Source organism: Acanthaster planci, linkage group LG20, assembly GCF_054643075.1.
Source record: "Acanthaster planci isolate LZ-2023a linkage group LG20, COTS_SCS, whole genome shotgun sequence".
NCBI classification, from domain to species: Eukaryota; Metazoa; Echinodermata; class Asteroidea; order Valvatida; family Acanthasteridae; genus Acanthaster; species Acanthaster planci.
This window is the reverse complement of record NC_141796.1, coordinates 11,624,921-11,636,262: the sequence shown is the minus strand read 5'-3', so window position 1 is coordinate 11,636,262 and position 11,342 is coordinate 11,624,921. Positions and strand designations below refer to the sequence as shown.

Genomic DNA, 11,342 nt, shown 5'->3' with positions numbered 1-11,342 from the left:
CATGTGACGTGTCTCCAATCTCTGAACGAAAAAGGGCGCTGTAAAGGTCAATCCCCCCCCCCATGAACGAGCCAGCCTGAGGTTGACCCTGAGCTTCAAGATTCCATGGATAGGATAAAAAACGTCCAAAGATTTTATAATTTGTGTGTGTGTGTGTGTTTTTTTTCGTTCAGTTACATCCTAAAATCCAGCTCGGAAAAAGGGCGTTGGAAAATATTTGGTAGTAAATCAATTTATGGCAACTAAAATTTACCTGACCTAAAAGACAATTAAACCCTACCAAAAAGTGACCCAGCACTTCCAAAAATCTAAAATACATGAAGAACAGTCCAATGCTGTGGTCTTGCATGCAGATGAACATTTACAGTTTGAAATTTTACGGAAGTCTGTCGGAAAACGCCGAAATAAAAAACCCAGATTTTGATGGGCTTTGTTAATGTATAAAGTAATAAAAAATAAAGCAATAATTGCTGACAGCAACTGCCCCCTGATCCCAACTCAACGGAATCTGGAACCCATCGACTTTAGGTAGGCAAATCTTTAATTTGCAACGTTGAACAATTTCGTTTTCACTCAAGCACGGGGAGTGAAAACAAACGTACATATGAACAAGGAGACCTTTAAATTAAAATTACCTGAGGAAGACAACGGTAAAATTCCAACATGAGTGTTTCATGGGATGGTTTTAGTTAGGAATTATTTCTTCCATAAATCATCAAACGTGAAAGGACAGCCCAATTTAAAATCCCCATAAGCAGACCTCAGGAGCCTTCTGGAATCTCGCTGAGGCTTTTACTTTCAGGCTGTAACTTCACTGTCATTCTCCGCGGCTATGATTACCTGATGCTGTAGAGCCAGCAACGTTCCACTGGACACTACGTGAGCGGGGATGTGAGAAAAAAACTTGGCGAAGTAATCGAGCGCCTGCAAGTCCAATAATCTCTCCGCTTTCTAAACTACAACTTCTATTAATTGAACTACCTTGGCAATCCAATTACAAATTTAAGGCATTAAGGGTGATGTAATGTATGAATATGAAAGAAATCATGACTGAAACAAGTTGGGAGATTAAAATAAAATAGCTCTGACTAAAAAGGAGTGATGTACTAGTATCTCATGATGTCAGGTCTCTTGGAGAAAAATGTAAAGAAAATAAAAAAAATCGTGCGCATCATTAAGTAGCCTACATGTATATACTTAGCAACGTTTTATGCCTTGTTCAACAGTCTCCCAACAAGCAAGGGTTAATGCTTAATTTCTTTCCAATTTTCCATGATATTTCCTCCAAATTTTTGACTGGTTCCCTATTAGCAATACAAGCTATTCGAAGAGCGACTGTCATCGTGCAGCTGAGGTAAATTCACAGCAAGCCTACACTGACGATATACATGTACCAACGAAAGATATGGGACAGCTGCCTGTTTTACCGGTTCAGTTTTTGTTTTCCTTGTTTATTTAAATAATATAGGGTGCTCCGTCATTGGCAAGAGGAGAGGGGCAGAGCCACGTCTGGTGCTGTCAGGGGTTGATCTCCGGTTCCTGTTGCCCCATGGCTTGAATTTCATATTATTTTACGGCTGGTGCGCGGCAGGTACTATTTCCATTTGTGCGACTTGTTCAATAAAAAGTGCTACAAAGGCGCAATTTATCAATGGTTTTACACAATGAACACTGAGGAATGAGTGTTGAATCGTAATAAATGCTTTGATGGCCTCGGTAGTTGAATAGTATGAGAAAACCTCTCGGGAACACGGGCAAATGCTTTGCTTTCCCCAAAGTGTTGTGTAAAGATTAAAACCACATCCTAGAATTCACATCCTAAAATCTCAACGCACACAACAACTTTTACAATTTCTTATTTGAACGGGAAGAGTAAAATGACGATGACTGAGTCCGAGAGCCAAAATGTAAATGGAATATTCCAAGTTGACAAATTCCAAATTGAAATAGAGCTGGATTCAGCCAGGATGCAGCCTTGTCATGCTACATGACAATTTGCAATGCTCCCGAAGTGCTAAAAATGCTATTTCCCTGATACCTGCTAGTCGACTTTTTGTTGTATTTTTATGAGACCTCATCATCCTCACTTGTAGACTCGTCCATTGTATTCGGTATACGCTATGTGCCAGGAACCCTGATGCAAATTCGAAAACATTCAGGCAATGAAGACATCAAATCGATTTTAAGATTTGAGCTACAATGGTAAACGCCGAGTTGTGCATTCGTTATGCCATTTCAAAGTTTTATTCAAACTTTCTATTACACACATTTTAAAAAGAAATAAATGAAATTATTCGATATTTGTGGACTGGGAAATAAACGACGGCAACGGGTGTGGCTAATAATTGAAACAATCATTCAACTGAGCTCCTGTCAACTAGAGGGGCACAATAGAGGGCGCTGTGCCGTAGAAGCCACGAAGGGCATTCGCGGGTTTGTTTCGTTCTCAATGAATAACAATTGTTTCTAGAGCGTCACAGAGCGTCGACAGCTACCAACACACGTATTTTATCTGAGACCCTTACCTACTACTGAACAACTTTGCACGAAGGAGTGTTATTTTTTGACATTTTCCCATCGACAGGTAAGGTGGATATTGTAAACTTATTTACGTAGGGTTTTTCAGACACATTATTTTCAAAATTGCACAAGGGCGTGCTTTGATACATATACGATGGTAAAGGTAAAAAAAAAGAAGTAATAGAAAGAAACAAATTCAATCAATCAAAAAGAACGAACATTCGCAGAATGAAAGAAGGGACAACACGATTGAAAACTAATTCTTCGTTCGAATCGATGGATTTGAGGGCATACAGGGGTTAGATATTTCCCGGGGGTTGACATGTAAACCAGAACACATGAAGAAGACAAAATCTCCATTTCATGTACATGGTGAAATAATTCAGGAGCAGACATAATTAAATTTATTTTCAAGTCAATTTCAGATATCCATTTATTTCGTTTTACAGATATTTAGTTCTGAGTAACGTATACACGGTGACTGATGTAAATGGAACTGATTCGATAGGGCGTAAGATCGAATATTTGTGGTTTTATGAAGACGTAAGAAAGTTTGTTACAAAGGAAGAATTGTGAGTGAGGGAGTAATTGGTGTTTGGGTTCTTGAATACGTATGTACATGTATTCGACGTCTAAATGGCATTCAGAGACTTAGGACGGGTCTACATGATGACCAATCACCTATTCTTAGATGCCAGTGGTTGACAAGCTAAAAGTTCTCATGCGCATGCGTGCAGATAACGCCCAGGCTGGTCTGGATCATCATAACCATTATAAAAAATATCATCAATGCAAGTTGTTTCACACTGCAAACTTCATCGTCTCATTGTCTCGTCGTCATCGTCGTTTCATTTTGGAGCAACCACTCGACTGAAAACCAAAGTAAGTTGTACGAACGTTTACTGTTAGTGTTTACAATCCGGTTGCCTATGGAGAAATTGCTACATAAATCCACATATCCTACAACCAAATCTACTTATATACGACAGTAAGACAGAAACAATTCTTTTTTTTCCATTTGGCTTATCGAATTAGTTAGTATTGTACGGCTATCTTAGTACAAACTACTGATACTGCCGGTAATCACGAAAATCCGAGTACCGCGTCAAGCACAAGTACACGACGTATACCCAACGTTTAGTATCTGGACCTTCAAACATGTATGTGTAGGTCGTGTCCACAATTTAAATGTAGAACTTTCAATCGATGAGTTTTTAGGATGTACTTGAGAGCTTCCAGCATGCAATGACTGGAAACTGTAACAGCTGATTCAGCAGAGCATGTTGTAGAATTTTGGCGCCGACTTTGAGGTTTTTGGAAGCTAATTCTACCATACACATTGAACTTTTGGGCAATAATTACCAGTAAAGGACAGCGGCAGTTATCTGTTTCGAAGATGGCCCAGTCCATACCCAGTCGAGATTCTGACTCAGTACCATTTACATGTAGTGTATTTTTAAATCTTCTAAATGGAGAAAATGGGAGACCCGAGTTCTAACCGTTTTTCCTGATATTTATCTTCCAAAGATGTAAAAATGAGATTTTCTTTAGTCATCTCTCTCGGAAATATTTCTTTTCCCTATTTCTCATATCTTGGAAAGACGTCTTCTCCAGACAGGATATCCTGGAAAGACGTCTTTTGAAGATTTAATATGCGGCATTTTTCAGTATTACCTCCTTACGAAATAAATTATCAATTGAACTCAAATGGTCTCCTTATGCTTCCGTGGATAAATGACCAGAATGGGTCAAGGAAAAGAGTTCATAATAAACCAAACTCCTGTTCATATTGCGACGTGAAAAGATTTTAAAGTGTGTGTTAATAACCAGCTAAAAGTAAAACAAACAAGCAGACATAAAGATTTCACCCGTGTTTCACGATAATCTTGCTCAGGTATCCAGGCCATTAAAGCATTTTACTGAAACTCAATGTAATATCCATGCATTAAAATTGCTCGTGAATCGCACCTTTCCTAACCTTCATAACCATCACACATCACATTTGCTCAGTTTACATTCTCTCAGTACGAACCTTCTGGAGAACTGGAACTTGAGCAAAATTACAGATGAAATTGACTTTGAAATAGAAGATTGAGGCATCCATGCGCACTGTACACATTATAAAATAAAATATGTCCCTAAGAAAGCTACGAAAAACAGTGCACAAAAATAAAGTACTTCCTGTTTTATACCAAGTCCATCTGTCTCTGAGTTATTAAATGATATCTAATCCAGTAATTGATAACATTAGGATATCAATATGTCGTTTGGCTACTGTAATAACAAAACTTGTTGTTACTCAGCGTGGGTGAAGATCACCAATGAATGTGTATTTAAGTGCAAAGTGACAGCTGGTCCGACCAGCTTTGGACGGCTGTTGTTTTTGATAGAACAAGGCACGAGGGGGGGGGTCCGTCGAAGAAGGGAATCGGAAAAGGGAAGTCCAGTGTCTGAGAAAAGATTGAAGATGATGACCCAAACGTTGCTGAGTACACGATGTGCGCACATTTGTTTCATTCAGTGATAAAGACTTTCCAGAAAGACCTGTCCCTAAAATGTATCAAACCTTTATACATGTACTTTAACAAATTAAGATATTTGTCAATTTTATGTCTAGGTCTGATAACTTGTTTCAAGTTTGTACATCTGCAAAGCTATAAAGGGAAATTCTTGAGTGATTTCTGGAGCTTTAAATAAAGGATCCTAGTATATGGATGACCTTTTCTTGTACAGTTTAATTCCTCATGGTTGTATTCTGGTACAAACTAGGAAAAAATGCATCTCACTTCTTTATGTGTATGTAAACACAAAAGTGAGTGACAAAACGCATCTTCTTTTAGATGCTTTTCGAACAGTTTAGGCTATTGAAGTTTAACTGTTGCTACCTTTCTCCAGAGACTGATTTTCGTACTTTGCGCTAGTCTACTACCAACAGAAAACCATGAAGACCTTCGTTTTCAACGTGATTATTTTGTCAGTGTTGTGTAAGTAAACCAGCTATCAGTCAATAATAAATCAATACACTTAATAATACAATGTAACCCGTTTTAGTTTACGATATTCTGGTTGCCTTTAGTTTGAAATGTTGAATAATAACGAGCGTTTTCTTCTTGAGGTAATTTTTGCGAAGCAGTTTTTTTGTGACTCACAGGAAAAAGCAATAACAGAGAGATCGTAATTGCGGTTCTGTTTTGATGCTTATAGTGAGTCAAATACGAATGACCGTAGTGTTGATTTTAAATGACGGAATATTTTGGATGGCAAAGCTGTTTCGTAACTGTACGATAAAGGGTGCTTAATGGAAATTTTAATTCAATCTCAGATAGTATCAGCATTTGACTTGCCTTTAAGAATTACATGGTAATCATTTTTAAATCGAAATAACCGCCTTCAGTGATGAGCTATCGCCATAATGATTGGTTTACTGTAAATTCATTTAATGATCAAGTCCAGCAATGTATATTGAAGTCAAGACTCAACACCAGCGTTAAGTGGAGATGCGTGTAGTTGTACGACACTGCAATCTTTGATCTTTACATTGTTAAATTTGTCCATTGCCTTTCTAGCCACTTATGGCGTTGATGGACAATGCTACAACTGTACTCTCATCAGCATGGGTTCCATGAACACAGGAGCAGAAGGTTGTGGGAATCCGTTCGACAGCAGTGGGATCCAGACTATACCGTGTGCAGGGCCTTGCGTAGTAAGTATTCAGAAATAACACAACCAAAAGAGCAATTTTGAAGAATAATTCATCAGGGAAAGGTAGTTTTAAAGCTGTTCAAGCGATAAGAAAGTCAAGCACTGAGAAAGAAATTTTATCACAATTACATGTATTGGCATATACCTCTGGAAACACACTCCCTCACAAAAAATACACCCAGACTCCTTTCTCCCTGAACAAGATGTCAAGAATAATGAAAAATAACCTTGGTCCTTTCACTTTATTCAAATTGGCCCCTGGGACTCTACTCGATATCACCTTTTCGTTTTCTCATTTTGTATTATTCAGACAATCTATTCCGAAAGCGAGGGAGACGAGATCGTGCCTGCAGTAACTTCAACGCTTCGAACTTGTCACAACGAATATTATGGAGGAGGACCCTGTATTGACGTGACAAACTTCGAACTGTCGGGTGTGACACTCAGTCAGACCTGCTGCAGTGGTGCTCTGTGTAATGATAACGAGTTCGGTAGCCATCCAAATGAAGTGGGTGAAGTGGAAGGTGTAGATGGTGAGATGTGTGGCAATAATATCGCATTTTAGTATGCGTTATGTTTGGCCGTTAGATAGAGAGACCTAGAGTCAATTTCATGACACATGCTGGCGCTTCGTATAGAAAAGGGTCAAATTTACAATCTTTCATTTCCATGGCAAAGACAGGTATGCAGTCGATGAAAGTCTGGCGATGTTCACCGGTAAACACGTGGCCTGGTCAAGTGTCGTCTGTGGATGTTAGATATAGATATGAATGTATTGTTGATGGCTACTTTTCAATGGATTGCATGTATTCTGCTCGACGGATGAGGATTACCAAACAAAAGTTAAACATTGAAATGAATCTTCAAATCAAAAATCAAACAATTTGGGGTTCATAGTACAGCCACGCTTCTTAAGTGGATTGGAAATTTCAAATACAAATGCAAATTTGTATATAAATAATGACGTGTCATAATGATGTTATGCCAGTATTCAGAATTAAATATCCGTAAAAAAATATGGTCATCTGAAATGAAATTGACGTGGAATTACATATAATTATTGATAAAAGTTCTGCTGGTGAATTACTTCGCCACGCACAGTGTATATGAACTTGAGGCGTTTTGTCCTCTTCTGAGCTCCTGTTTGCATTTGAACTTCTGGAAAATTTAATTCCTATAGCTCCCGATCAATGAATTTAAACACAGAGCCGTGTAGTTCATTCTTTTATGTTTTGGAAATGAAAGACTAAGCAACATTCTTTACTTTTTTATTCGATTTGTATTTACTCAATTATTTCTTTCGTTTTGAAACTGAACAGAGTTTGTGTGCCAAAGAACATGTGCATGTGACAAAAAACTTTACGGTAATATTGAGTTTCCAAGGTCAGCCTCATCTGTCGATGGAAAATATGTAAATAAACGACAATCTAAATTCATTCTTGCAAAGTTGCTGGGTAACAGGTGATCTCGAGTCTTATGAGTTGTAACAGAAGTGTGATATGCAGCCGATACTTGGTAACGTAAATGGGTTCAATTCGAGTATTCGAACTGGGCTAGGAACACTCTTGGCCATTATTGCCTCGTGACAGAACTATGTATCGAGAGAATATAGCACCAACTTCGAAATGTGGAACCAAAATGGTTGTTCAGTATGTGTACAGAACAATATTAACTGTCTGTGTGCAGTGAGGCTTAATCAACCATTTGGTTCTGACAATTGACATTCATGTCCAAAAACTTTTTATAGACAGTTCTACCTCCTGACACAGAGTGCCCTCTCTTGTGTCTCCACTGATACATCAAAGCTTATTAGAATAAACATTTTCAAAATGTTGCAGTAAACATTCAACCCCATCGTAAAGTGGAGATGAGTAGTTGTGCGACAATGCCTTCTTCGTTCTTTACATTGTTAAATTTACCCATTGCCTTTCTAGACACTTATGGCGTTGATGGACAATGCTACAACTGCACTCTCATCAGCATGGGTTACATGAACATAGGAGAAGAAGGTTGTGGGAATCCGTTCGACAGCAGTGGGATCCAGACTATACCGTGTGCAGGGCCTTGCGTAGTAAGTATTCAGAAATAACACAAGCAAGATCAATTTTTGGTGAATAATTCATCAGGGAAAGGTAGTTTTATTTAAGCTGTTCAGCGATAAGAAAGTCAAGCACTGAGAAAGAAATTTTATCACAGTTTCATGTATTGGCATTACATCTGAAAAACACTTCCTAAGTATATATACTGAAGGATGTGCTCATCAGAAACCCAAAATTATAAAGCCTTTCATAATGGTTGACCAAAAGATACACCCAGACTCCTTTCTCCCAGAACAAGATGACAAGAAAAATAACCTTGTAGATAGTAATTACGTGCATTCTCACTTTATTTAAACTGGCACCTGAGACTCTACTCCATATCACCTTTTTGTTTTCTCATTTTTATTATGAAGACAATCTATTCGCAAAGCGAGGGGAACGAGGACGTGCCTCCGGTAACTTCAACGTTTCGTAGTTGTTACGACGACCATTTTGGAGGTTTACCCTGTACGGACGTGACGGATCTCGAACTTTCGGGCGCGACATTTAGTCAGACCTGCTGCAGTGGTGCTCTGTGTAATGATAACGAGTTCGGTAGCCATCCAAATGAAGTGGGTGAAGTGGAAGGTGTAGATGGTGAAATGTGTGGCAATAATATCGCATTTTAGTATGCGTTATGTTTGGCCATTAGATAGAGAGACCTAGAGTCAATTTCATGACACATGATGGCGCTTCGTATAGAAAAGGGTCAAATTTACAATCTTTCATTTCCATGGCAAAGACAGGTATGCAGTCGATGAAAGTCAGGTGATGTTCACCGTTAAAAACGTGGCTTTGTGATGCGTTGTCTGTGCGTGGCATTGGGCTCTGGCTGTCTCTCATGCTATTCAGTTTAAATCCTTCATTCAGCGATAGTAAAAATAAGGCAATGCATGTTAAGTGTAGATATGCATGTACTGTTTATTGCTACTTTTCAGTGGATTGTACTATAGATTCTGGTCGATGGACGAGGATTACCAAACAAAAAATGAAACATTGAAATGACTCTTCAAATCAAAAATCAAACAATTCGGATTTCATTGCACAGCCACTTTTCAGCAGTGGACTGGCAATTTCGATAAAAATACAAATTTGTAATGACGTGTCATAATTGTTAGCCGGTGTTCATACATAAATAACATCCGTAAAAAGGAAAATTGTTATCTGCAATGAAACTGACATAAAATTAAACATGACAATGTTCGGCTGGTTAATTACTTCGCCACGCACAGTGTATACGAATGAGTCGTTTTGTCCTTTTCGAAGGTACAATGTTAATGGTCCTTGTGCACTATCACTTAATCAACCATTTTGGCTCCAACAAATAAGACACTCGTCTCCACTGATTTTTTCTTTAAACAGGTTGGCCTCCTGACACTGTAATGCCCTCTCTTGTGTCTTCGATACTATACCTGAGCTTTTAATAATAATTCATTTCGATTTGCATAAATAATTCTTAATAACTACTCCGAAAATATTACAATATATCAAACTGATGTACGTCTTCTCTAGTGCTCAATAATCGATTATTATTATTAGAAAGTGTACCTTGTGTGCCAAACAGTTTGCCTGAATAAAAGAAATGAAAATGCATAACTCAGTGTTTTCTGTTATTGAAAAACAAAACCAATGTCGTTTATTAGTCACAACATGATTGTTGTCGAATTCAGACCCAAGCAACATCATAAATAAAAAGCCACCCAAAGGCAAAGATCGAGCCTACATCGAGATCGAGTCCGATGTGAGGGCGGTGAGGGTTAAGCAAACATATTGATCAATGATCCTACGTGGCAATAAAAGCTTAATAGCATGTGCAGATAGAGGGGTGTGTGTGTGAAATACCCGGCGCTAGCGCTGTGAAAAAGGGAATAAAAATTGTGAAAATAATAAAAGCGTACTAATGTAAGTGCAATCATGTCATTGTTAACAACGCATAATCCGACCTGATCACCCCCCCCAAAAAAGTTCCTTGATCCGTCCTTGCATATTAGCCCAATTTTCCCTGCAGGAAACGTGAACTTTTCAGTGGTATTTCCAGATAGGTTTGGGCTCTTGGATTTTGTAATTTGTTTGATTTTGAATTACTTTTTTCTTCTTCCTTGACATGGTTTGTATATACATGCCTAATATTTTTTGGTGGTATCTGTTTTGAGCAGAAGCCCCCCCCCTCAGAAAGAGCCGCCTTGATGGGAGGTTATCTTTTTTTTCTTTTCTTTTTTTGGTTGGTTGCGACACGACTGCAACGCTTGCGTTTCCTAGTCGTTTTTAAACCAGCGACGCGAAGCGAGTACCAAAAGGAGCCACCCGTGGCCAAGGAAATAGCGCCCTCTTTTGGTCCAGCTCGAGCCTCCACAATCCAATCTAAAAGCGTAGTCCCAATGGTGGTGCAAATTGGGGAATACAGTTTACTTTACTCATGTGTATCTAAGTTATAAGTTATTTCTGTAAAGTGGCACTATGACTTCTGAATAAATAGTCATCATGCGAAAAAACTATGGTCCATTCTGCTAGTTTTTCAAAAATTTCCCACGTTTGGTGGCGCCACGCAGAAATGCTTTTTTGATCACGTTCCATCGTGGAAACGAAAAACGCCATGACCTTGCAGGATCAGGACCTGGTTTCGTGGATATGTTTTGGTACAAAGGCCCGCACGCCTGAGCTGCAAGCCTAGCCAAGCCGGACACTTTTTTCGGAATAAAAAAAACAACATTACAAAACACTGAAAACATCTGTCTTTCACTCTGAACTTACCAGGCCATATTTATCAACTAAATAATCTTGGTCTCCCTCACCGCCCGGCCTCATTCACCAGCGGCGGTCCCATCGTCAGCCCGATCGGGATTCCGTCTGCGCTCTGGGGCTCATTGGGTTTAAAGCGGTAAGGCTCTGTGCTTTGTACTTGGGACAGTGTGTAAGTGTAACTACACACGGGTTACTCTACTATGTGTATTTTATGTGCATTGACGTGACCCCGCCCGTTCGGTGCATACATGCACCAGCCAGAGAACCGTTTCTCAAGGTGCTACGCCGACAAATTCTGGA

The 11,342-nt window shown here is 39.0% G+C and overlaps 1 protein-coding gene across 2 annotated transcripts; it reads left to right on the top strand.

Annotated features, from left to right (window-relative positions):
- Positions 1–2,449: 2,449 nt before the first annotated feature.
- On the top strand, positions 2,450–9,896 carry LOC110987364 (uncharacterized). 2 transcript variants are annotated; one of them, XM_022250050.2, is made up of 6 exons: positions 2,450–2,584; positions 5,416–5,504; positions 6,087–6,223; positions 6,533–6,755; positions 8,157–8,293; positions 8,675–9,896. In XM_022250050.2, exons 2-6 carry the CDS (start codon positions 5,462–5,464, stop codon positions 8,927–8,929), a joined length of 795 nt encoding a protein of 264 aa, XP_022105742.2. In that variant the 5' UTR covers positions 2,450–2,584; positions 5,416–5,461; the 3' UTR covers positions 8,930–9,896. The 2 variants fall into 2 exon arrangements, with proteins under 2 accessions (XP_022105742.2, XP_022105741.2); XM_022250049.2 differs by lacking the exon at positions 2,450–2,584 and adding an exon at positions 3,258–3,402.
- Positions 9,897–11,342: the final 1,446 nt, after the last annotated feature.